General features: G+C 26.7%; 4 protein-coding genes and 1 long non-coding RNA gene across 7 annotated transcripts; 2 read left to right on the top strand and 3 right to left on the bottom strand.

The window, feature by feature from the left end:
• Window positions 1–601: 601 nt before the first annotated feature.
• On the bottom strand, window positions 602–10,970 carry LOC106784581 (sialin). The gene is made up of 5 exons (XM_014744302.1): window positions 10,744–10,970; window positions 4,463–5,312; window positions 4,061–4,380; window positions 3,743–3,987; window positions 602–902 (listed from the first exon to the last, which is right to left on the bottom strand). Exons 1-5 carry the CDS (start codon window positions 10,811–10,813, stop codon window positions 738–740), a joined length of 1,650 nt encoding a protein of 549 aa, XP_014599788.1. The 5' UTR covers window positions 10,814–10,970; the 3' UTR covers window positions 602–737.
• Window positions 9,902–14,058, top strand: LOC106784580 (2-hydroxyacyl-CoA lyase 1). Its single transcript, XM_014744301.1, has 12 exons — window positions 9,902–10,148; window positions 11,341–11,482; window positions 11,576–11,660; window positions 11,773–11,954; window positions 12,069–12,245; window positions 12,357–12,598; window positions 12,685–12,870; window positions 12,950–13,025; window positions 13,089–13,326; window positions 13,429–13,536; window positions 13,606–13,729; window positions 13,800–14,058. The coding sequence occupies exons 1-12, from the start codon at window positions 10,104–10,106 to the stop codon at window positions 13,893–13,895; spliced, it is 1,701 nt and encodes a 566-aa protein (XP_014599787.1). The 5' UTR covers window positions 9,902–10,103; the 3' UTR covers window positions 13,896–14,058.
• On the bottom strand, window positions 14,043–14,917 carry LOC106784584. Of its 3 annotated transcripts, none has more exons than XR_001381433.1 (3): window positions 14,742–14,917; window positions 14,386–14,475; window positions 14,043–14,320 (listed from the first exon to the last, which is right to left on the bottom strand). It is a non-coding gene; the product is annotated as an uncharacterized LOC106784584 (long non-coding RNA). The 3 variants fall into 3 exon arrangements; XR_001381431.1 differs by having other exon boundaries at window positions 14,643–14,759; XR_001381432.1 differs by having other exon boundaries at window positions 14,639–14,752.
• Window positions 14,918–15,052: 135 nt separating this feature from the next.
• On the top strand, window positions 15,053–19,021 carry LOC106784582 (FAS-associated factor 2). The gene is made up of 8 exons (XM_014744303.1): window positions 15,053–15,405; window positions 15,485–15,565; window positions 15,654–15,882; window positions 15,973–16,159; window positions 17,195–17,368; window positions 17,468–17,563; window positions 17,645–17,957; window positions 18,036–19,021. Exons 1-8 carry the CDS (start codon window positions 15,346–15,348, stop codon window positions 18,198–18,200), a joined length of 1,305 nt encoding a protein of 434 aa, XP_014599789.1. The 5' UTR covers window positions 15,053–15,345; the 3' UTR covers window positions 18,201–19,021.
• A 639-nt stretch (window positions 19,022–19,660) lies between these two features.
• On the bottom strand, window positions 19,661–21,861 carry LOC106784583 (serine/threonine-protein kinase RIO3-like). The gene is made up of 5 exons (XM_014744304.1): window positions 21,674–21,861; window positions 21,280–21,404; window positions 21,013–21,194; window positions 20,818–20,918; window positions 19,661–20,724 (listed from the first exon to the last, which is right to left on the bottom strand). Exons 2-5 carry the CDS (start codon window positions 21,372–21,374, stop codon window positions 20,461–20,463), a joined length of 642 nt encoding a protein of 213 aa, XP_014599790.1. The 5' UTR covers window positions 21,375–21,404; window positions 21,674–21,861; the 3' UTR covers window positions 19,661–20,460.

The following is a 21,861-nucleotide window of genomic DNA, read 5'->3' on the forward strand; positions in this document are numbered from 1 at the left end:
TATTTAATTATTAAAATGCAATTAATTTCTTATATAGAAAAAAGAAATTAATTTTTAAAAATTTCTTTTAAAATTTGAATATTATAAAATAAATATGTATAATATATATTAATAAATTACATCCTTTATGAAAAATAATTACTTTCTAATTATAATTATAGAAATATTTCTCTTCTTCTACCTTAGAATTAATTTACAATATTGTACTTATTGTAAATATGTTGAACGTATTGCTCAAATATTTTTATCGCTGTCCTCAAATGTAGCTATTCTAAAGAATTTGTTAAATAAAAACAATAATCTTTAGTTAGCGTGACCATAACGTTTCGGATAAATTAATATATCATGATTATAAATGATAACATCATGATGTCTAGATATTATGAAACACATTTACGAAAGCAATATATATGCGACATTTATGTAACATCACGTTTTGTTTCCGGAATAAGACAATTTCAATTACTATTTTTCTACATGCAATAAATCTCACATATAAACATTTTACATATTTAAATAATAAAAATAAAATCGGTAAATCGATCTTTTGAAACATTTATAACAAGAATAAATAATTTAATAATTTTTGTATGTTGCCTCTAAACATTTTTATAATTTATATAAAATGTTGATTGTATAATATAATATTGTACCAATTAAAGTAACATTGGTTTTATATCAACATTTTTTTTTCTCCGATTCCATTCTTTCGATTAAAAAATATTGAAAATCTATCTCTATGTCCTTGCACCTTCTGCCCTTGTTTCCTCCGTATCTGCATCTTGTTCGATTTCATTCCATTTCTGTATTTCTCCACTCCCACCAACAAGAAAGATAATCATGCTCAAAATGCATACAGCAGCACCAATCCAAAATAATACTTGCCACCTATTAATTGGATTCTAAAGAAAAAAATATACTTATATTTTATCAGATTGCCGAGAGTTATTAAAATACAAGATTAAGAAAAAAACAATTACTATATAGGATGTCCGAAAAAATTAGAATTAAACTTACATATACGTAAGGTCTTAACATTTTCGGAAACCCTATAAATGCATATATAAAAATATTCTAACAAATAAATAAAATATGATTGTTATGTAATAAAATAAAAAGTGATACGCGAAATACTAAATAATTATCATTATGCAATAACTTTTTGATATATGTTGTAGATATTATTTTTCATGTTAATGAGCAATTAAAATTTATTATTTTTTATATTTCTTTTTATTTCATATTTATTTAAAAGTCATATAAATTTTACATATTTTTAACTATTTATATGATAGTCTTAATTAATTTCTAAAAAGCTATTATTTACAAAATTACTATTTTTAATAATAAAAAAAATTGTAGAAATATCACATAAGATTTCCAATACCTTTTAATCAAATTCTAAGAAACTAGAATGTAATGTTTTAATGTATTTTATTGCATAATGATAAGGAGCAATATTAATAATTTTAGTCATCTTCTTATTCCAGGTAGTATTATGGATCTTGCATTCTGACTAGCTGAAAATATTTCAGCAATATTTCATGTCGATAAAATATTTCTTAAGAGAGAAATAATTCTGTTTCTAATATCACAAGTAAAATCATTTTCATTTCGTTTTATACTGAATTTATTATAATAACTGTGTAAATTATACTCGTTGACTGAGTAAATTAAAGAGTAATAAGTAAAGATAGAACATCAATTTAAACAACAATTATTATTAGACACGGTAAATGTTATTTATTTTGTGTCCTGTTCTCAGTGATGCAAAACTGATTCATTCTATTTTTTTTTATTGATGAAATAACATTAACTATCGAACATTTATAAATTTTTTACTATTCTCAGAACAGTAAAAAATATATCAGTAATATTTGCTTTCAATATTGTAAGCTTTGATCGCAGGAAAAAAGATTTTCTGTATTGAATAAATTTTGCTCCTTATTGTATACTATAAATGCTTATGGAAGCATCACGATTGACAATAACGAACGCTTGATACATTAGAGACAAGCGTGTACGAAAAGCAATGCGATGTGAAACTTTTATTGACACGATTTGCGCATAAAATTTTATCTACTATAAATTATTGATTTACATAAAAACGAGTAATATCTATTAGTCGTTATTATCACGAGTCTTACTGAAAACTTCTATACTGTATAAAGAGATATATAAAGATATAATAATTATTACCACCTCAAATATCTTCGTTATTTTTATAGTTTATGAAAAAATATTCAGAACAAAGTTAGACTATTTCAAGATATACACACATACAATGATAAAAATATTTTTTTCTCAAAGTTATGATTTTATAAAATTTTAAGATTATCTATAATTTTTCAAATGAAAGACTACGATTTTTTTTGCACGATTAATCCCTTTTATTATTCTTAATAAAAGGATATTAGAACAGGCAATCAAAAAATACTTAATTAAATAGTTTTTAAAAAAATGTTTAATCTTTTATTCGATTCTAATAAATTATATCTAATTTTTGAAGAACAAAAAATATAATATGGTTGACTAACTAATAACGATTATATTTTTTATTATAAGCTCATTAACACCTTGGCTTATAACTACGAGTGAGACTCGTGATAAAGAATTTGTGCCATAATCGAAACACACGAGTCTGACTCGTGGTAAAGAATTTGTGCCATAAGATAGATTTTTGCATAAAATGCCGCGTATTATTATTTGAATCAGCGAGATTGTGGAGTTATTTCACATCGAGTATCTTTCCTTGGAATGTTAGTATTCGCTTTTAATCAGAATTTTATTTTTATCATTTGTTTCTGACAAAATTGGATAATTTCTTTAGTGCAGCGTAAAACTTCGTTCGTTCTTTTCAACAACGCGACCGAACTTCTTTTTTACTATGGATCGCGCGATTGGCAGATGTCGTGTAGGCCAAGGAGTTAAATTTATTATGCAAGTGCGGTGTATGTACACTTGACATATAATCAACAAAAATATACTGTAATCATGAAGTCTAATAAAAAATGATTGAAAAACTATTATTTCCACAAAAGCAAAAGTCAGGAAAATAATTAAGGTTGTAATAATTATTGATCAATTTGGTGTATATTATAAATTGGTGTTACAGAAGATTCCTACTGATTTATATAAGCATATTACTATAATTAAAATAATGCAAAAAGATTAGATATATACATAACTTTGAAATTGCTATGCTGAAGATGAGCTTGTCAATAATTATTCTATTTGTTTATACCGTTATGTGGAATTTGAAAATGTGTAAATAATCTTCGAGTACTAGTAGACTTCGCTATATATAAGCACAAAACCTGTTTATGATAATCTTTTTACCGGTTCGATATTACTTAAAATGTTCCTCTTTCCTATAGTTGTTAATAAATATCTACACTTACTTATTTATTTTAAGAATCTTTCGATTTAGAAATAACCGATGATTTTCCTCAATAAATTTCGTTGAATAGATATTACAATAATTATAAATAGCGTTTAAATATTTGCATGTGTCTCATATAAAATTATATGGCATTTTTCTTTTACTACAGTATACAACCATTCTTTGATTGGGTCTAATTGGAGCTATTATATGATTAGATTAAAGATTCGTTATGAATTGAAAAAAAAAAATTTCGTTTATGCAAAGAATGCGCCTGTGCAATTTAACAGAAACCTTTTGGAACACCTTGTATATTACAATAATCTTGTGAAATTAATTTTATTAAATGAACAGACTTACCCCATGTTTGCCTGCTATTTCTTCCACCAACACTGGTATTATCATTCCGGCAGTACTGCCAATAGTATTCATAATACCATATAAAAAACCGGCAAAGTTAGGAGAGATATCTTGATTATTTGAGAGATTCGCTATACTTGCTGCTCCGTTGAAACCCAATGCAAGGAACAAAAATATGTTAGCGAGAAATAAAGAGCATTCAGCATAACCAACTAATATTAGAAAGATTCCTGGTAATAGGTGAGCTAAATAAAAAATATTAATAATATTATATATTTATAAATTACAATTTTACATTTGTAAACGTTTACTACTTACAAAATACAGTCGCAGCTTTTCGAAGATTAGTGATACTCATAATTTCCTTCTTTTTAATAGTATCACCGGCCCAACAGAAAAAAAAGCCAAATAGCATTCTTCCTGCCCAAGGAAGACCAGCAGCGGCACCACCTTTGGTAAGTTGGAAACCTAGTGCTTTCGTCATATACAACATCAACGAATTTTGGTAGAAGTAGAGTAAAAAAAGATTGCCGAAGTGGCAAGCAATAAGACTGAGGAACGGAATCGAAGTAAATATCTTTTTTAACGGTGTTTGCTTTAACGTAGGTTTTTGCATTTTGACTATTCCAGCCTGAGCACTGAAAGTATATAAAAGAAGTAATCATAATACTGATTATTTATTCATAAAAAGCAAAATCAATCATTTGTATGATAATTTACTTTAAAATATACTCTTTTTCCTCTTCGCTTATACCCGGATGTTCCGTAGGTGAATCATAGGTTAACAATGCCCAAAAAATTATCCATACAAACATCAACAAGGAAGGTATATACCATGCAGATTCCCAATTTATATAATCAGCGATAGCAGCAACCATGGGATACGTAAAGATAGTACCAAACGTACCACCTAAAAGAGACCAAACAAAACGCGCTCGTTCATTAGGAGGTGCCCATTTGGCGACTAATGTGTGACAAGCTGGGAAAGTGACACCTCCTGTAATTCCTATAATAATTCTAGCGATTAAAAGAGCACTCCAATGGATTTGCGCGATCAAAGGACTGATTAGACATATAGAGGCCGCTAATATGGACGTCCAAAGAACCGCACGTCTGGGACCCCATCTTAAGGACATCAAACCACCGATGAAACTTCCAGGAACAACTCCGTAACTGTAAGCGGCTATTAATTGCCCGCGAATTTGAGGACTCCAATCAAAAGGTAATCCATTAAAAAGTTCAAAATGTGAAGGTCGAATTTGTTGCTCGACTATATCATCTGTTTGTCGACGAATACGTTCGCCTCCATCTTCCACATCAATATTTTCAGATTCGTGGAAATTCAATCTTCCAATCAAGTTAAATTCTTCAATAAAATCAACCGGTTCGAATATTAGAAGAGATCTTCGATGACGTTCAGCATCACTCACACAAGCACCGCTTACAGCTTCACTTGGAAGAGCCTTGATCATTGGTACCGCTAATATAGGCATTTGCAAACGACACATGTAACTGGTCCAACAACAGGTGAACATCATTAAGCATATTAATATCCTTGTTGGAATCCATCCTGAAATAACAATTACGAGGAATTTTTAACTGATTAATTTATAATTATGCACAATCGGAATGACGAATACATTAAACTTAAGACGGTTGATATTTGATCGGATCGTTTTACAGATTTCTAGTAACTTACGTAAAAGCTTCCAGATGAATGTAGGATATCTTCTAAAAATAATAATACATACGGTTTAGTAGTACTCGACGATCGATTCGCAAGCTTGCCGTTTTTTCTTTCTTTAAAGACAATGATTACGTGAAAGAGAAACGAATTTATTTGCGACTCGGTGATCAAGTATTACCAAACGTACATTGCAGTAAACATTGATGCACATCACCGTCAACAAGCTGATAGAACTATTACAATCACTAATCTATATGAATCTTCAAGATCTATTGTTTAAAATTGAACTTGGAATGGAAGCTTTCTTATTTCTAATCGTTTCTAACTGTACCGTATTATGATGTTTAAATCGTTATAGCAACGAATATAATCATGAAGTTGACTGTTATATTTTTCAATAGAATAATTTCATTTTCTCGAAGATTCTCGAGTTCACATTAACATGTGAATTGAAAAAAAATACTTTGACGAGTGACGAAGTACAAACTTATATGAAACACATTTCAGTGTATGTATGCTTATAAAATATTATACGTAAATTTAATGTCTATGATGGGGACGGAAGAATTAGAGTGTGAGGAAAACAAAAAAAAAGAACTTAAACGGAAACATTTAAAACCTACGGTGCAACACGACGGCGGCATCGTAATGATATGGGGATGTATTTCCAGTTTTGGTGTTAGAGAACTGGTTTTCATATAGACAACATTTTTGATAAAAATAAATATTAAAACATTTTAAAACATAATAAAAAGAGTGCTGCAAATATGGGGATTGAAAATAACTTTAAATTTTATTAGAATAATGATCCCAAGCATAAAGCCCGTATAGTGCAAGAGTACCTGCTCTTAAGAGAAGAGTAGCAAAAAATTAATATTGTTTAGTTGCAGAAAATAGTTCATAATATCTCAAAACGTTTAAAATATGTCATGAAAAATAAAGGGTATCCAGCAAAATATTAAATAACTATAAATAGAAAAAATGTAAGAGTTAATTTTATTATTAAGATTTGTAAAATGTCCCAATATATTTTTGTGACATAAAAATTCGTGTCTTTTTAGATTTTTCTGCAATATTTAAACAAACGTATGTAAAAAAGCAATAGTTTTTTGTTTCTGATATCCATAGACTGTACTGCAACAGAGTGTAATATTAATTTATTATTTATTGTATATTTGTTAACGACATTAGATGTGAACGTCAAAATAGTACTGGTGTTTTAATATTTTTGTGACCGACTGTACATATAACTAGTCTCCAAATAAATTCAAAAATTTCGGATGATTATGTAGTGATCTCGAAATTATGGATTAAAAATTCGACTCAATTATTTTTATTAAAGAATATCATGATAGTTCATGTTCAAGGATGCATCAAAAGCACTTGGTTACATATTAACCGTCGATGTTGTAATATCGTGACTTGAATAGGTAGGTACGAGAAATCACTGTGAAATAAAAACTGCAATTTATATGTTCTCTTGTTCTACCGTTTGAACTGTCGTAGCTGCTAGACTTGCTAGGATAATCTGTACTATCAAATTACAAAATATTTGTGAAGAAGTATGCATCGATTTTGCTATGTAATATGATCTATAATTGCTTAACCTTGTAGTAAATCGATGAAAATAATAAATAAATACCCTTCTAATCGTATTTATTTCGTTTATTTTATGAAAAATAACATCCTTATTTATTATTTGTAAAACATAACAAATTTTACAGATGTTTTAAAAGATACTTCAAACAAGTTAGGCTTTAACTAAGAAGGTTAAATAACGGACGCAAAATGCAAACCATCCCAAAAATGCCGAAAGCAATCGTAATCGTCATGTCGCGAACTACAAGAAATTTACATTTGCTGAGGATCAAAGGATTGACAATGGCGTAGCAATTTACGTTGAATTTCATTATTTCACACTTATGCAGAAAAATCAGGTCACGCGAATTTCTAAAAATGATATCGCAGAATAGCAAATAAAATCGAATTAGATATGTGTATAAAAGTTGTCTACATATACATATAAATATGAACATATATAATATCACCAATAAAAATATCCTAAGTCAGGATGCAAAGGGGGGGGGGATAGAGGTATTAAGAAGAGTTATCAGGAAAAGAAAGGAAGCAGAGAAGAAGGAAGAAAAAGAGAGAAGAGGAAATTGTATATAGAAGTGAATTGTTATGTTGTTAGTTAGTTAAAAAAAAAAAAAAAAAATTAGTTTTAGTTTCAGTTTTGTTTTAAAGTTTAAATGTATTGAGATATAATATATAATAGTTTGTTGAATTTTTGTAAAAGAAAAATTGTATCGGAAGCCCTCCAAACCCGAAAGGGACGGATTAATAAATAAATAAATAATATCACCAATATTAATCATATTACGCTACTGTAAGGTAGAAAAGAAAACCGTTGACTTTCTTCGATATAAACGTACGACAATAATGACAACAAGAGTAGAACATCGAAAGAAAGTCAGCGATTCGATATATAAATGACATGTTATTCATAAAAATATTATTATCGTAAATTACTAAGCTGTAATTAATAGATAGCTGTACCATTAAATCACCGGAATGGAGTGCATTTTATATTGTTATAGCTACTTTTACCAACGACTAAGAAAATCGTGTCTAAAAAACGCATTACTTTCACTTACAATTAGTTACACTGCGCGCTTCATAAAGAATAACATATTTTTCGCGATTTTATATTCTTTATACCTTTTTGTAAGTAATAATACTTTATTAATTTGCTCTTTTAAGTTTTCAAGAAAAAAGTAAAAACTAAAAAAAAAAAGTTCGAAAAAGGCATGTGCTTTTCCCCCATTAATTTTAAGAAATCATAAAAAAATATGTATATTGATTGTAAGTGTTAATTAGAAAATTTCTAATAACAAAATATTTTAATGTTCTTTCAAATATTTGAATTAAATAACTTACTTGAAATGTATATTTGGAGCTTATTGTTTATTCTACTCATTGCAAAAAAAAGGAAAAAAAAGAAATTACACTTAACGATCTCTACTTGACACAATACTCGTTCGTGAAAATAATTTGTAAAATGTTACAAGATAAAAAATTCAGAACTTGTCACACGAAATAGACTCTACCAATCTAAATGAAGGACTGGTGACATTGGTCATCAAACCGCGTATTTATATAACTTACAGCAGGTAAAAGTGCAGTAGTGGGGTTTGGATGAGTTTCTCTTAAGGGTAGCAACTTTTTCTTTTATCTTGAACCTTTAAATAATTTGTATATCTTCCATTAATTTGAAAAACGTGGTCTTTTCGAATTATTATTTGAATTATTATTATTATTATTTGTTGTTGTTTTTATTATTATAATTTTAATTATTTCAATTTTATATAAATCAATTAATAACATATTTATATTTTATTATAATAATAATGATTAGATATGATGATATTTATATATATCAGATGTAGTAATTAATTCGTTGCTTTTGTAATAAATTTAGTATTTACTTATAAAGTATCTAATCACACATCTGTTATTCTTCACAATAGTTTTCCTTTTTTTGGAATACCTTGTTCATCGAAATGGCGGTTATAAAATGGCAGGTGATTATTTACATTTAAACCAGAATTATAAATAATTTAATATAATTTAATATAGATAACATTTAATTTTTTCATTACTATAGCTGTTTCGTATTTACATCTTATTTAAATATATACTTTTGAATTAATTTATTTACGATCACTTACGAATATTTTTATAAATATCTCTTTTCTTATTTTTTTCTTAGTTTTTCCCTCAATATATTTAATTATTTTTCTGTTCTTATAAAAAAAAGTATATTTTATAAAAAATTATAAATAAATACAATTTTTAAAATTTACGAAAGATTTAAATTTACCATTAGATCTTTATTATATAATTTTGAAAATAATAGTTTTCGTATAACTTCTTTAAATCCATATAAAAATAATCTTCAAATCAAATATTGTCGTAAGTGCACACCTATTTAGGTTTTCTTATTTTCGATCTATGATCTTAAACTTAAAATAAATATAGATAAATTTTAAAGTAATGTATTTCTCTTTAGAAAAGAAAATTGATAATCTTGTCTTTTTATGAATTGTAAGTAATTTTAATAAGTCACGAGAGATCACGATATTTGAAATCCTAAAAAAATTTCTCGAAAATTAAAAATTAATATTGATTATAGATTGTCCAAGGAAAATAAGTACTGGGAATTATATTTTTTCCTAAAATTCTAATTGTCCTATAATTAGTAATTTATTAAGCACAGTAGAAAAACAAATACATATTTCACAATTAACTAATATATTTTTAATATGAATATTTATCGAACTATGTAATATCTTTAATACGAATGAACTTAATAGATAATTTTGAAATAAATAACAATTTTAAATGCACCAACACCTGAACTTGTAGGGATATTTATTGAAATGATAATAATTTATTCAGATAAAAAACTCATGCTATATATTTTATGTTAATATCCGTTTAAGTAAAGTCCAAGATTTATCAGTTGCGATAATTATTCAAACGGAATATCATTTTACAACGAATTGTGAAAATATTTTTACTTGAAGTTTACTTAGTCATTGATTTAAACGAAACAAAATCAAATAAAATAGTTCATTGTAATATATTGAATTTTTGAAAATTTTCAGAAAAATGAAAGACGGTAATCAAATAATGGCAGAGGCTCTTAAAGAACAAGTGCGTTTTTATAAATTGATATTAGATTTTAGAGGTTATGAATAATTTTATGTTTGTCATTTAATTTCTTTAATTATTTTTATTATTACAAATACTACTTTGAAAAAATGAACGAACATAATTGAATATAATTTTATATTATGAAATTTGTATTATTCGATATTGAATTTATTTAAATAACCATAATTAATTACTTTCTTTATTTTGAAACTTCATATTTAGAAAATATATTATAATTTTTAATTGAATTGGCGCTTATATAACTATCGTATTAAAATTAGTGACCATTCTCAGCTTAGAATGTTCTTCTTCTTTTCTTTTCGAAAAATAAATTTCTTACTTTTTTAAAGAAAAAAATTTCAAAATTATTAATCTAACTTCGAACATTATAATTTAATTTTGTCAGCAAAATATTCATATGATTTTGGAAATTTAGATTTTATAATAAATAAATAATAGATACAGTTTCTTTAATATATTATATTATAATATACATAATATATTATATTATTCATGAAATTATTCATTACATTTTAATGATATTTTTAATACACAAATGATAGACGAACCAATTGTAATATTTTGTATGTCTTACCTCTATGATTCTTATGTTCTTTCTGTGATTCAATAAGTGGTGTTCGAACATCATCTTCTCCATAATCCATATAGACTTACTATATCTTTATTAGAAATTAATAATTCTACAATAACGTTATTACGAGTAAATTAAATACGAATAGTTATTGATATATGTTCTCTTATTAATGTAATAATTTTGACAAAAATATAACTTATTTCTTTGTTATTTACTCGTTAACAGCGTATTAAGTACTATTTTACGATACAAATTGAAGAACGTGATAATACAACATATATATATATAGATTTAATATAAAAGCTTATCTTTGCTTTTCCTACTGCAAGTCAAATAATCATTTGTATACAAATCCCTATATCCATATCTTTATACAAACTTTTTAAATTAAAATTATAAATAGAATAAATTGTACTCTATTTCAATAAAATTATTTTTTTATGACAAATATTAATGATAATAATGACAACTTTTGATCCATTTCAATCCAATTTAATTTGGATCCAATAATTACTGACTTGATTAAATTTGATATCACTATTCATTAACTATTGTTTTACACCTTTGTTTTATATAACTATTCATATAATTTTATAGGGACTAGAATATGTTTTTGGTATTTGCGGACATCCGGTAATAGAGCTAGCTATTAGCATGCAATTAGTAGGTCTGCGATATCTAGGATTCAGAAATGAACAATCTGCATGCTATGCAGCTCAGGCTTATGGTTATTTAACAAGTAAATACTATTAATCAAATTCAATATTTAACACATTATATATATATTTAGAGAAAAGATAATTTTAATGATATTAAATTTATGATCAATTAGAAAAGCCTGCAGTTGTATTATGTGTATCTGGACCTGGCTTACTTCATGTTATTGGTGGCATGGCTAATGCACAAATTAATTGTTGGTAAGAATATTTTATATAAATCTAATGTAATATTTATAATTTTAATAATATATATAATAAGATATTAAATTACCCAACAAAATCTTTAATTATGAATAATTATTGATTATAGGCCACTTTTAGTAGTAGGAGGTTCATGTTCTCAAGATCATGAAGGTATTGGTGGTTTTCAAGAATGGCCTCAAGTAGAGGCTAGTAAGCCTTATTGTAAATATGCAGCAAGACCACCATCCGCAGCTTTGATTCCTTTGCATGTAGAAAAAGCAGTACGATATGCAACCTATGGTAGACCAGGTATATAGATGTATATTATAAATATTATTTCACATTTTTTTTTCTATTATTTTTTATGTTATTTATTATTGTTTCAAGTTTCTGTAAATGTAATACTTTATCTTTTATTTAAAGGTGCAACTTACTTAGATTTACCAGCTACGATATTAACACAAATGGTTGATGAAAATAAAATTGCACTAGTCTCACCTTGCCCTGAACCACCACTCATATTTCCTGATAGTAGAAAAATTGAGGAAGCTATTAATATATTAATACAATCAAAAAAACCATTGGTTATAATAGGAAAAGGTAAAACAATTTCGTTTCTAAATTAAAATATTTAAAAAAAAAACCCTATACAAATAATAATTTTTTTAAATAATGATAAAATTATAATTGTTTTCAAATAATTAATATCAGGAGCTGCATACGGTCGAGCTGAGCAACAAGTTCGGGATCTTATCCATTTAATCAAGGTTCCTTTTCTTCCAACACCCATGGGAAAAGGAGTTGTTCCAGATACAGATCCATTGTGTGTTTCAAGTGCAAGAACATGTGCTTTACAACAATCTGATGTAATATTATTACTAGGTGCTAGACTCAATTGGATGTTGCATTTTGGGCGTCCGCCTCGATTTCAAAGCACTGTTAAAATCATACAGGTATTCAGATTAGTGTTATAAGAAATTAATTATATTAACATTCTGATTTATTTAAATACTTTACAAATAAATCAAATTCATTTTAGGTTGATCTTTGCGCAGAAGAATTGCACAATTCCGTTCCATCTACAGTTGCTATACAAGCTGATATTAAGTGTACAGTGGAGTGTTTAATAAAAGCATTACAGCATCGAAAATGGTCAGTTGCTAAAAATAATCAATGGTGGAATAAACTTCATTCGGAAGCAGATAAAAATAAAAAAATTGTGCAGGTAAAATTGCACTAATTACGTTATATTGTGAACATGTTTAAATATTATTGATAATTGTATATGATATTTTTCCTTGCAGCAAATGTCCTTGAATGAGTCAGTACCATTAAATTATTATGCAGTTTTTAAATGTATACAAAATTTTATACCAAATGGTAAGTTTATATTTCAATATTATAATTTATATTAAGACTAATTATATCTTATGATTTCTATAGACTGTATAATTTGTTCCGAGGGTGCCAATACAATGGATATTGGACGTACTATTCTGTTAAATGATTTACCTCGTCATCGCTTAGATGCTGGAACATTTGGTACTATGGGTGTAGGTCTAGGTTTTGCAATTGCAGCTGCTCTATATTGTAAAGATAATGCACCTCGAAAGAGAGTGTTATGCATTGAAGGAGATAGTGCATTTGGATTTTCTGGAATGGAAATTGAAACTATGTTTAGGTAATACTTCATTTTAACTTTTGTCTAGATCCAAGATACTCTTTTGAAAGTATTGTTATTATTACTTGATCATAATTGTTTTAATGTATATTATTTTTTTAGATATCAATTACCTATTATTATTATCATAATAAATAATAATGGTATATATAATGGTTTAGATAGTAAAACATTTAAAGAAATACAAGCGTCTGGTGAACCAACAGAAGCGTAAGTTATTCCACAATTAGATATAATTAAATATAAAGATTTATGCTAATTAAAAATTTTATGGTAAAGCATCCCACCTCATAGCTTAACATCTGAAACTCATTATGAAAAAATGATGGAAATGTTTGGAAAGAAAGGTCACTTCTGCGTAACCATAGATGACATTCAGCAAGCATTAAAAAAATCATTTGAAGTAAGTGCTTAACTGAAAAACTCTAACCTTAAATAATAGTTTCACTTTAACAAAGAATTAAATTTTGTAGGAATTAAATGGTCCAAATTTAATAAACATAATGATCAATCCTCAAGCTGATCGCAAAGAACAACAATATACTTGGCTCACAAAGTCTAATCTTTGAAATGTCAATTTACCAGATTTAAATAATCAATTTAAAATAATCAATTACCGGGTCTTATAATGGTATTTATGGAAATATTTATGGCAAATATAAAACTATAATTTTGTTTAAATTATAGAAAAAAAAAATAAGTACAAAACTGTAATATTACAATACAATTATTTATTAGAATGAATTATTAGCTATTTTATGGAATCTTGGAAAATCTATTTATAACTGGTACAAGAGGATTTATAATATCTGATCCATTTTCACTCTCCAAAATATTACTATCTTCATTATTCTCTTTTTCTTCTTCAATTGCAGATAAATCTATACCTTTTTCTTCAAGTATTTTCATTAAGTTCTGGTTTGTATGTATGACTGCTGAGCAGAAATTTCCATTTTCTTTTACAAGGTCATTTATTATGTCCAATTCTCTCTTTCTACAAATTAAAGAGCATCGTATTACCAAATGTTAACAATATTACATATAATTTAGTATTATTACATTTTCAATGTAATTTTCCAAATGTTTGTTAATGCTTCTTCAATCAATGTTTCGTTAATATCACTACTACTTTCCTCTTCAAACATGTTTCTAAAAAAAACATAAGAAGTAGAAGAACAATTTCTTTTTTATTTTATCGAAATAAAAATTTTGTATTGAATATATCCATTATACGTGATAATAAGAAATCAAATTGAGGTTAATGAATATATTTTCAGAAATATAGAATAAGTTCTTGATAATATATATTTACATACAACTTCTCCCCAAAAACTACTTGTTTGAAAATTGTAAAAACAGTTTAACTTTCACATAATTTAAACTAATAATATTAAAATTATTCATTGACTACCAACCAACCAATCAGTTCATTGCGAAATTTAAGAATATTATTGGTTATTCACAGTAGGTTCACAATAATTTTCTTTGTTAAAAATATATGAAAATATTACTTATCTCTTTTTTAATAGTTATCGTGAGAGTATTATTCTACTTAATATTTGTAAGTTGTTTTCTTTTGATAATCTAAAAAAAAATATATTTATTTCTATGAAATGTTACTTAAGAATCATAATAATGGACTACCAATAACAATATAGGAGTTCGTTGATTGGTTTTCTCTCGATAAGCAAGGATATGACGTTAGTTGCAGTCGTGTCGCATGAAAGAGAACCTTAAAATTGTAAATTATCGTAAAGAGACATGACATCGAAAACATTCGGCGGAAAGCAAAGAAATGAGACAAAACGTATTGTAACGTTAATAAGTGTAAACCCGTGAAAACTTACGATAAATAAATTAAAAGTTTAATTTCTTTGTAATAAATCTACAAATGTTCGCACAGTTTGTTCGATATTTTGATTGTACATTTATTCTTTGTATCAGCTGATGAATTTACTATAACGTGAGGAAAGTTTTAAAAAATTAATATTTATACATTTCATCGACAGAAATATTGTCATGGCAGACCTCCTAGAGGAATTAAATGGTGATCAGACTGAAAAAGTTATTCAATTTCAGGTAAATGAATGTATTTTTCTATGTTATAATACAAAGTACTAGTTCTAGTTACAGTATTAAATGTACCCATTATTTATAGGATTTGACAGGAATAGAAGATTTATCTATTTGTAGAGATGTTCTGCAAAGGCATAATTGGAATTTGGAAGTGGCTGTTCAGGTATTAGCGAATACCGTCCCAATAGAAAATTGTTCATTCTTTAATCGCTTAGTCCACAATGAAAAAACCTTATTTTATGTTATGGTAGGAACAATTAAATTTATACGAAGGACGTCCTTCAATGTATGCACAAGATTCACGATCAAGACCACCACAAGTCGTTGACGATAGTAGTTCTAGAATATATTTTAACCATGCTGCTGGTTCGAGTGGTGGAGGAGGTGGTCTCCTACCTTATATCTTTTCTATGTGTTATAATATAGTAAGCAGTATCTTGCAGCTAGTTCTAGCAATATTTAGATCAGAAGTCAGGCCCAGTATGTATAACAAACATAGTTGAAACATAAAATTAATACGTAATTGATAATTTAAATAATTTAAACATTAAATATACCTTTTTCTTCAAGTTTCTTCTGATCCAGTGGAAGATGTAATGACATTCATTAGATCTTATGAGGAACGTTATGGCATTACCCATCCTGTATTTTATCAGGGTTCTTACAGTCAGGCTCTATCTGATGCCAAACAAGAGTTAAGATTTTTGTTAGTTTATTTACAAAAAGATGAGGCCCAAGATACTGATCAATGGTGCAGGTAATTTTTGTAGCAAATAAAATTAGAAATAATTGAGCTGTTTGCAGGCCAATGCTATTAACTCCTTTTAGAATTTTTAAAAGTTTTATTAATTAAATCACTTGATTAATACTCAACTTTTTATATTTAAAATAAATTTCTTTAATTATTAGACTTAACATCACTAAATGATAATTTTTGTGACTATTCAATAATAAATGATATAACAATGTATATTACTTTATCAAATTTTTCTATTGTTTTGTATTTTGGAGTTAATCATTTTGGCAAATGAGTGACTTAATTTATAATAATATATATATGTTACTGGAATAGTAGAAAATCAGGCAATGTTAACAATTCCCCGGCATTGCCTTCAATGCAAAGCGTTTTTTAACAACGTAGGAAACAGAAGAATTGTTACAGACTTTTCCTAAGCATTGGACATAATACTTAGACATTCTATAGAACACCAAATGCTATTTAGGCAATATTGAAAAGAATACATTATCAGGCAACAGACACACATACACAACCACCCAAATTTAACACACATCCTGCTCCCACACACACACACACAAAAGCAAGCATGGAGCGGGTTTCTGAGACTGTACGTACCGCTATACTATGTGCACCTCTATAAACTGAAACTTAATGTCGGTGTTTTATTATGTAGGGCCTGCTATAACTTATCGTAGTAGAAGATTATATTACGTTTAGACCGATATTCGTGAGATTATTATGGAAAATCTGTATGTTTTGTTCCTTATTGTATCGGAAGATAAGCAGGTTTATAACGAAATGTTTCATATCTGCTGTTTTACTTTACCAGTTTCTCATTTGTCATTCTACAGAATTTCTAGAAAATGTGAGAGATATAAATACATTTTTTACGTTGTCCAAGAATGCTTTGCATTGAGGACAATGCTGGGGAATTGCTAACATTGCCTGATTTTCCATTATTCCGGTAACATATATAGTAAATAAGGAGCGAATTAGATACAATAAGCAAGTTATTTTTTTAAATGATTAACATCAAACAAGTTTTTACTCTAGAAATACATTAAACGATCCTGAAGTTATACGATATATAAATACTCATACACTATTTTGGGCTTGTAATGTACAATCTGGAGAAGGCTATAAAGTTGCAGAATCTCTTAAATCTGGTTCTTATCCTTTTCTGGCTATTATCGTTTTGAAAGACAATCGAATGACGATAGTTGGACGGTATGTAGCAGAAATAAAATTCTTGAGAAATATACTTAATTTATCATAAAACATAGCTAGCAGTTCAGGCTTATATATTTTTAAAAATTAATTTTCTAGGATGGAAGGTACACCGTCTGCTACTGATTTAATATTACGTTTACAAACAATTATTCAACAGAATGAAATTAATTTAATTCAAGCACGTCAAGATAGGTAAAAAAAAAACTTTTAATCACATGGAATTGGCTAATTATTAAAGTAACAAAATTTAATATAACTATTTATGGATTACAGAGCAGAGCGTAGTGCTGCACAGTCATTACGTCAACAACAAGATCGTGCATATGAAGAATCATTACGTGCAGATCAGGAAAAAGATCGTATAAGAGAGGAAGAACGTAGAGCTCGAGAAGAACAGGAGGCACGTGAAAAAGAACAATTGAATGCGCAGGAGCAAGAAATAGAAAGAATTCGTCTTGAGAAAGAGCTTACTGTGCAAAAAATACCTGTAGAGCCAGAACCTGCTAATCCTAATGCTTGTCACCTACAAATTAAATTGGGAGAAAGGACAATGAAAAGGCGATTTCTTATGTCTGACACAATTGAAGTAATATGATATTTGCTTTTTTAATTGTTAAGTTTAATTTTGCAAGAATAATATTAATGACTAATATATTATTTATAGGACGTATATCATTGGATATTTAGTCAACCGGATTCCCCTGCAAGTTTTGAAATAACAACGAGTTATCCTAAAAGAATTCTATATCCATGCAAAGATATCTCAACTTTATCATCGGCTGGCTTAACCCATAGAGAAGTTTTGCATGTTAATGATTTAGCTGACTAACCTTGATTATATATATATATATATATATTGATATATATATATATAATTCAATAATTCATTCTTAATATTTTAAGTATCATTTCGATAAAACGATGATACTATCACAAGAGAAACTTATCAAAAGATTATAATGTATATGTATATGTATATGTATATGTATATGTATATGTATATGTATATGTATATATATATATATATATATTTGATACATTCTAGTATTTTATGCAAAATTCAGTCTACTGAAATGAGAAAATAATTATACAACAATTCATTATATGAACAGTATGATAAAAAGATAAGAATTGAAAAGGTGTTCGTTATGTTATAATTTTGGAGAGAATTATTGGTATTTACAAATGTGGTGGCCATAATTAATATATTCTTTGAAATATTTAACTAGAAAAAGATTTAATTTTTTTGAAAAATTTAGGAATAACGTTTTTGTTCACAGTACAGATAAGTAACAGTATTTTATTTTAAATCCTTATGCGTTACTACCATGTGATTTAAAAGATTGATAAAGGAAAAGATTTATGTACAATTCAAGGAGAAGTATTTTCCAAATCATATTGGTCGTACATAAAATATAAGACTATGTAACGCAAATAGCATTTTATAAAAATAAAGAATATCTTGATTTAAATGGGACTTAGTAATAAAAAGATATAATGTGTGTTGGGTTATACACATTATGTTTCTGTTTTATTAAAAAAATAATAATTTTAGTATTTAGTTGGCATTTATACTATTATGTACAAAAACAATGCTAACACCATTGGTTTTATTGCATTTAAATATGATTTAATAAATCTGTAACACGTTTCTACATTGCTTGTTATTATGCAGATAAAAATGGTATTTAAACAAAACTAACTTTACTGCATATGAAATTTATGCAATTATCCGCATGGCTATGTAAATATATTAAATTACAAGAAAGCAGAATGTTTAAGAAAGGTATAAGTTATTTTATAGCTTTGTATATTGGTTGTATAAACCAAAAAAAAGTAAACAATTAGAATCTATTTAAATAATTCATTATATACTTAACATAACAGCAATGTTGACCTTTCTATTAGTTTTTTTTTTATTTATATAAAATATGAAATTATAAATGAACGAATAAGTGTGTTACATTTTCTTAATTTATTGCACAAAAAACTGTATTGAATGGAATAGAGATGCATTCTTAGCATTTATATACGATATATAAACTTATCATAAAGAAAAACATATTTTATGTGTCTAAATATTTCATGTATTAATTTTTTTTTACATTCTTGCTTTCTACCGTTTCAAATATTTAACGTATACGTAAGTATATAAATTTTAATAACTATAATAAGTACAATTAACATTAAAAAAGAAATTTTATATATATTTTATATCCAATAAATGAATTGGAAAATTATATTAATTGCAAATGGGATTTAAATAAGGATAATTAATATGATTTGATGTTTTTTTTAGTAAGATAATGCGCATAAGGATATTATAAAAAAAATTTGGGTATCTTTTCGTTATTCAATGTTTAATGATAATATTACTAATTAATATATGAAATTATGTTGAATTGTTAGGATTGCTTCACGTTATATAAATTTGTGCATAACTCATATAGTAATTTTAAGATTATATTTTTTACATTTTATTTGATGCAATTAAATCAATATACCATTCCTCAAATTTCTAGTCTCATCGCACTGGAACGTGCTTTGCGATTAATACTTTATGATTTAAAAAACTATTTATATATCAAAATATCAAATGTTAATAAACACACTCATCTATCTAAATCATGTAATTTCCCGATATTTATAGTATTTCCCATGTATTTATTATAATTTTATATCAAAAAGGTAAGAAAACAGTTTCTTTTACGAATTACAGTATAAATAAATAAATAAATAATTAAGTAAAAAAAAAGAAAAAAAATATGTATGCTGAACAAAATACATGGTTAAATATCTGGAAAACACCACAATTTGATACTTTAACGATTAATTTCATTTCGCGAAAAATTATGGAAGATATAAATAATAAAATTTTAATAGTTATAAACTTTGTCATATCAAATACTTCTATACATATATAATATCAGGCATTTTTTTCTGGATTTTACAATGTATTGCAATAAAAATTATAAATTTGATAAAGAATATAATAAAAAAGCAATATTGCATTTTTATCGCATAAAACTATTTAAAAAAAAAAGAAACCAATAATATTAATAATAATGGAGTATGTACTTTTTGATATCTTATTTAGTATGAGGTCTTGTCTTTGCTTTTTCTTTTGACCATTGTGCATGACTGTGAGCACGCAAACTATTAAATACCTTATTATTTAACTTTACATCAAATCCAGCTGTGTCTCCTGTCTCAATACCAGGTGGAAATTTAAAAACCCTGCATGCATTTATTCTCGAAGACATTAACATATCATGCTTTGTTACAATCTGTGATCCTTCACCTACTTTTTTGTAGCCACAACGGGGTATCGAAGCATACTCCTTCTCTATGCTCTAAAATATTTATTCATTGTATCACTGCTTATTATAATTATTTGTAGTATTTTTTGGTAACCTATAAATAAAATTCATTGTATAATTACTTACTACAAAACGATCAAAATCTTCATTTGTATTATCAGTATCTGTTTTTCTTTCATCAGGTTCCTCAAATGAAGACATTCGATAGTTAGAATACGAAATATTTACTATGACAGAAACATTGATATAATTAATATATAATTTGATATAAACCAAAGCGATATAAATTAGATAAATATATATGTATATATAAATGGTAACCTTTGGAATCACGGTTAACCTTCGTTTCAGTACGCTTTAACATAGTATCATATTCTTGATTATATTGAGCTTGTAATAGCTGTGCAATTACTGCATCATTATCAGTATCACTTGGTTCATATGTATCATATATTTTTGTAATTTGTTCTTTTTTTAAAGAGTCTTTGCATTTTTCAAACTCTCTATGTAAAAGAAATTTAGTATAAAGTAAGATATATATATTTTGCTAGATGTCAAAATATTTTTTATATAAATCAATACAATTACCTTTTTTGTAAGCTTTCTGCAAGTTGATCAGAAGTTATTTCCGATAAACTGAGAGGTCCTTCGACAGATTGAATTTTTCTCCACGGTGAAGTCATTATCAGAATATGATATTTATGTAGAAATCGCTAAACACATAATAAACTCCTTTTATATACATCAAATTGCAACTATTTACGAAATAGATAAGATATTAATCATTTCTAGGTAAATAAATGAAAAAGGTTAATATGTTTATATTCTGTCACATGATATTGAAATCATTACAAGATTAAATATCGATATCAGTTGCGATAAAAAGTGTAATTCTCAAAACATAATTAGTAATTATTCTATGAATTTAAATGTATATATATTTATAAATATAGAAATATTTTGTTTTACACAATAAACTTACCACTGAAAAGAAGAGTTTTTATAACAAAACGTAAGATTATAATACGTTGAGAAATATGTTTGAAAAATTGAGTATAATATAAAAATAGAATCACTCGTTGACTTTACACAAGTATCAAATCTAAAGTATACGGTAATAAGGAACTGCCTACAAGTTTAACTTTGTGCCTAGATAGTTAGATGGAGCGC

The sequence above is a fragment of the Polistes canadensis genome, unplaced genomic scaffold, assembly GCF_001313835.1.
Source record: "Polistes canadensis isolate GaletaPanama2010 unplaced genomic scaffold, ASM131383v1 scaffold_37, whole genome shotgun sequence".
NCBI lineage: Eukaryota > Metazoa > Arthropoda > Insecta > Hymenoptera > Vespidae > Polistes > Polistes canadensis.